Below are 2,500 nucleotides of genomic sequence, written 5' to 3' on the forward strand. Positions count from 1 at the left end.
GCGGTAGTAATCAACTGTATGGCATAACGCAGACTAGTATCAGTAGCAATTTTAGTTAAAATTGTCATGGCATCGGGATGCATAAGGCAATCCTCTTCCTCGCAACGTATTTTAAGAATTTCCTTCATTTCCTTTTCTGTATAAGGTACCGTACGTATGATAATCATACGATCTAGCAAATCAATAGGTATGCCATGAGGACTACGATAATTTGTGCCTCTAATGCGTGTAATACCACGATTTGTGGCCATTACCACTACAGGAGCCATGTCAGATTCTAACGCACGATTGAGATAAGAAAAACATTCAATATCCAGCATATGAGCCTCATCTATAAACAATACTCCAGGGTTAATTTCAGCTTTGCCCTCTTCACGCCATTCCAATACTTTGTTGTTGATTTGATCACGTACTTCTTGTTTAATTTCTCCAGTATCGCCCGAAAACAAGGCCAAGAAACCATGAGTACGACTATTGATAACATCTATCTCATGCAAGGTAACAGTGTGTACCACTTCCTTGCGTTTTTGTAATTCTCCCTCGGGACACTGTACGAAACGGGTCTGAGCACCTGTGGCATCATAATCACGAGCACGAGTGAAACTGCGTCCTAGTTTATTAACCTTTCCTGAGGCTTTATCTATAGTTACCACATCGCCAGCTTGTATCTTCTCTTTAATGAAGCACTCAATGATTTTGTTGCCCAAATCGTAATTAGTTTCCATTTCGGTGGTTTTTAAGGTGACCTGCGAAAACAAAACAGGAAACAAATTGTTGAATATTTGGAAATTTCGATATTTTTAATTTTTCGTATAGAATTCAATAGAAAATTTTAGAAATTTTTCGTTCCAGAAAATTTTAGAATTTTTTCAAGAACTTTTCTATTTCCTTAAAACATTTCCCCTTACCTTTCCAATTTTTTGTCCTGTACCCGTAGCCGGACGATCAATCTGTATCTCCACCACTTCACCTTCAATAATCTCTGTCTCCTCCTTAATACGCACACCAATACTTTTACGCAGAGCCTGCGATAGTGCCTCTGTTTTGCTCATTTCTAAAGAATAAATTTCCGAACCTGACATGCTAGTAAATGGTGTCTCCGTACCCAAAGCTTGAGCCATACCAACCGCTATGGCTGTTTTACCAGTACTTGGCTCACCGGCCAAGAGAATACAACGACCAGCTATTTTACCCTCACGTACCATTTGTACGACCACACCAGCGGCACGGCGAGCATCTTTCTGTCCCACCATACCCTGGGAAACGGCGCGAGCCTCCAAAACATCATCCAAACCTAAACCACGGATGTGAGAATGTGCTCCAATACGTTCGATGCGTGTAATATCGCGCACTTCTATCTTATCGCCTTCAGCCATTTCTTGTGTGTTGTCTTTTCAATGTATATTCACAGAATATAGATTTTATTTTAATTATAAACAATTTCTGGTAACTATTGTTAATTCCTGGTTGCCTGGGAAACTTTAAAATGTGCAAAAAATATTTATTCCTGCCGGTTCGCTATGTTTTACTATTGTGAATGTTGTAAAATCAGCGTGTTTTTTTCAATTTTGACATATGTCTGTCTTGTTTACATTTAAAAAACTAAAGCTGCCACTTGTTTGCTTTTATTTATACCCCAGGCGGATAACGAAAAGCCGTTGGCTTTTTTTTGACGATTTTCGTCAAATCTGGCAACGAGAAAACTACGTATCACTTCAAACAAAAAAGTGTTTGCTACAAACACGAGATACGAAAAATACATTGCTGTTTGATTAAGCAGAATTTCCTAGGTCGTCAAACATATGTATTTAAATTGGGACATCAAACAGATTCTGTTTGATGAACATGTTTAAAAACTGAAATTTTTTGAATTCTTTAAAAAAAAATATTAAATATATATTTGTTTACGAGATGCTTGGTATTTTTATATTTTTAACATGAATAATTAAAAATATTAACGAAGTTTTTCTCCGTTTAACGAAATTTTTTAAATATAAAAATTAACAAACAATAACAAACTTTGGACAGCTACGTAAACCAGGCGAATTAAGAAAAAAATTATCAGCTGATTGAATAACACCACCTTTTATGAATTCGCCTAGTGAAAGCTGTTGCATTGTTTATTTTGGTCGGGAATTTCAGTAAAAAATTAAAACAGTTTTTGTTTAATTTAAAAAATTACCGCAAAATGCCTGTTAATATACGCGACTGGTTGCCGGTTCTATTTTGTGGCCTTTCTATTCCCTTATCTTTATTTATGTGGCTAGGTAATCTAACCTTTTCCAAATGGTGGACACCAGAATTCGAAGGTAGTAAGTATTTTTAACTCATAAATCATTTTTTGGGTGTGTTTTTAATTAAATTATGCAAAAATGTTTTTGTTTCTAGAACCAAACATTATACCACCTACTAGATGGCTGTTTTCTATTTTGGCTCCCTTGGCCTTTATGATTACCGCTCTCAGGCGTAAATCTGTGAATAAATCAGGTGCTGCTTTGGG

At 36.3% G+C, this 2,500-nt stretch overlaps 2 protein-coding genes across 3 annotated transcripts in view; one reads left to right on the plus strand and one right to left on the minus strand.

Moving 5' to 3' along the window:
• Window positions 1-1,573, minus strand: part of LOC119612799 (ruvB-like helicase 2) — a 1,901-nt gene extending 328 nt beyond the window's left edge. Inside the window, exons 1-2 of the mRNA XM_037968665.1 lie at window positions 909-1,573; window positions 1-746 (exon numbers count right to left, since the gene is read on the minus strand). The exon at window positions 1-746 is cut by the window's left edge and continues 328 nt beyond it. Of these exons, the coding sequence (XP_037824593.1) occupies window positions 1-746; window positions 909-1,376 (1,214 nt within the window). The 5' untranslated portion in view covers window positions 1,377-1,573. The remainder of the gene's footprint in view (window positions 747-908) is intronic.
• A 449-nt stretch (window positions 1,574-2,022) lies between these two features.
• Window positions 2,023-2,500, plus strand: part of LOC119612797 (transmembrane protein 19) — a 620-nt gene continuing 142 nt past the window's right edge. Inside the window, exons 1-2 of one of the 2 annotated variants that reach the window (XM_037968664.1) lie at window positions 2,023-2,309; window positions 2,389-2,500. The exon at window positions 2,389-2,500 is cut by the window's right edge and continues 142 nt beyond it. In XM_037968664.1, coding sequence (XP_037824592.1) covers window positions 2,189-2,309; window positions 2,389-2,500 — 233 coding nt within the window. In that variant the 5' untranslated portion in view covers window positions 2,023-2,188. Of the gene's footprint in view, window positions 2,313-2,388 lie in introns of both variants that reach the window. The other variant, XM_037968663.1, reaches the window with a different exon arrangement.

The sequence above is a fragment of the Lucilia sericata genome, unplaced genomic scaffold (assembly GCF_015586225.1).
Source record: "Lucilia sericata isolate MDLA Ls3-8-SP2 unplaced genomic scaffold, ASM1558622v1 Contig001831F_arrow, whole genome shotgun sequence".
NCBI lineage: Eukaryota > Metazoa > Arthropoda > Insecta > Diptera > Calliphoridae > Lucilia > Lucilia sericata.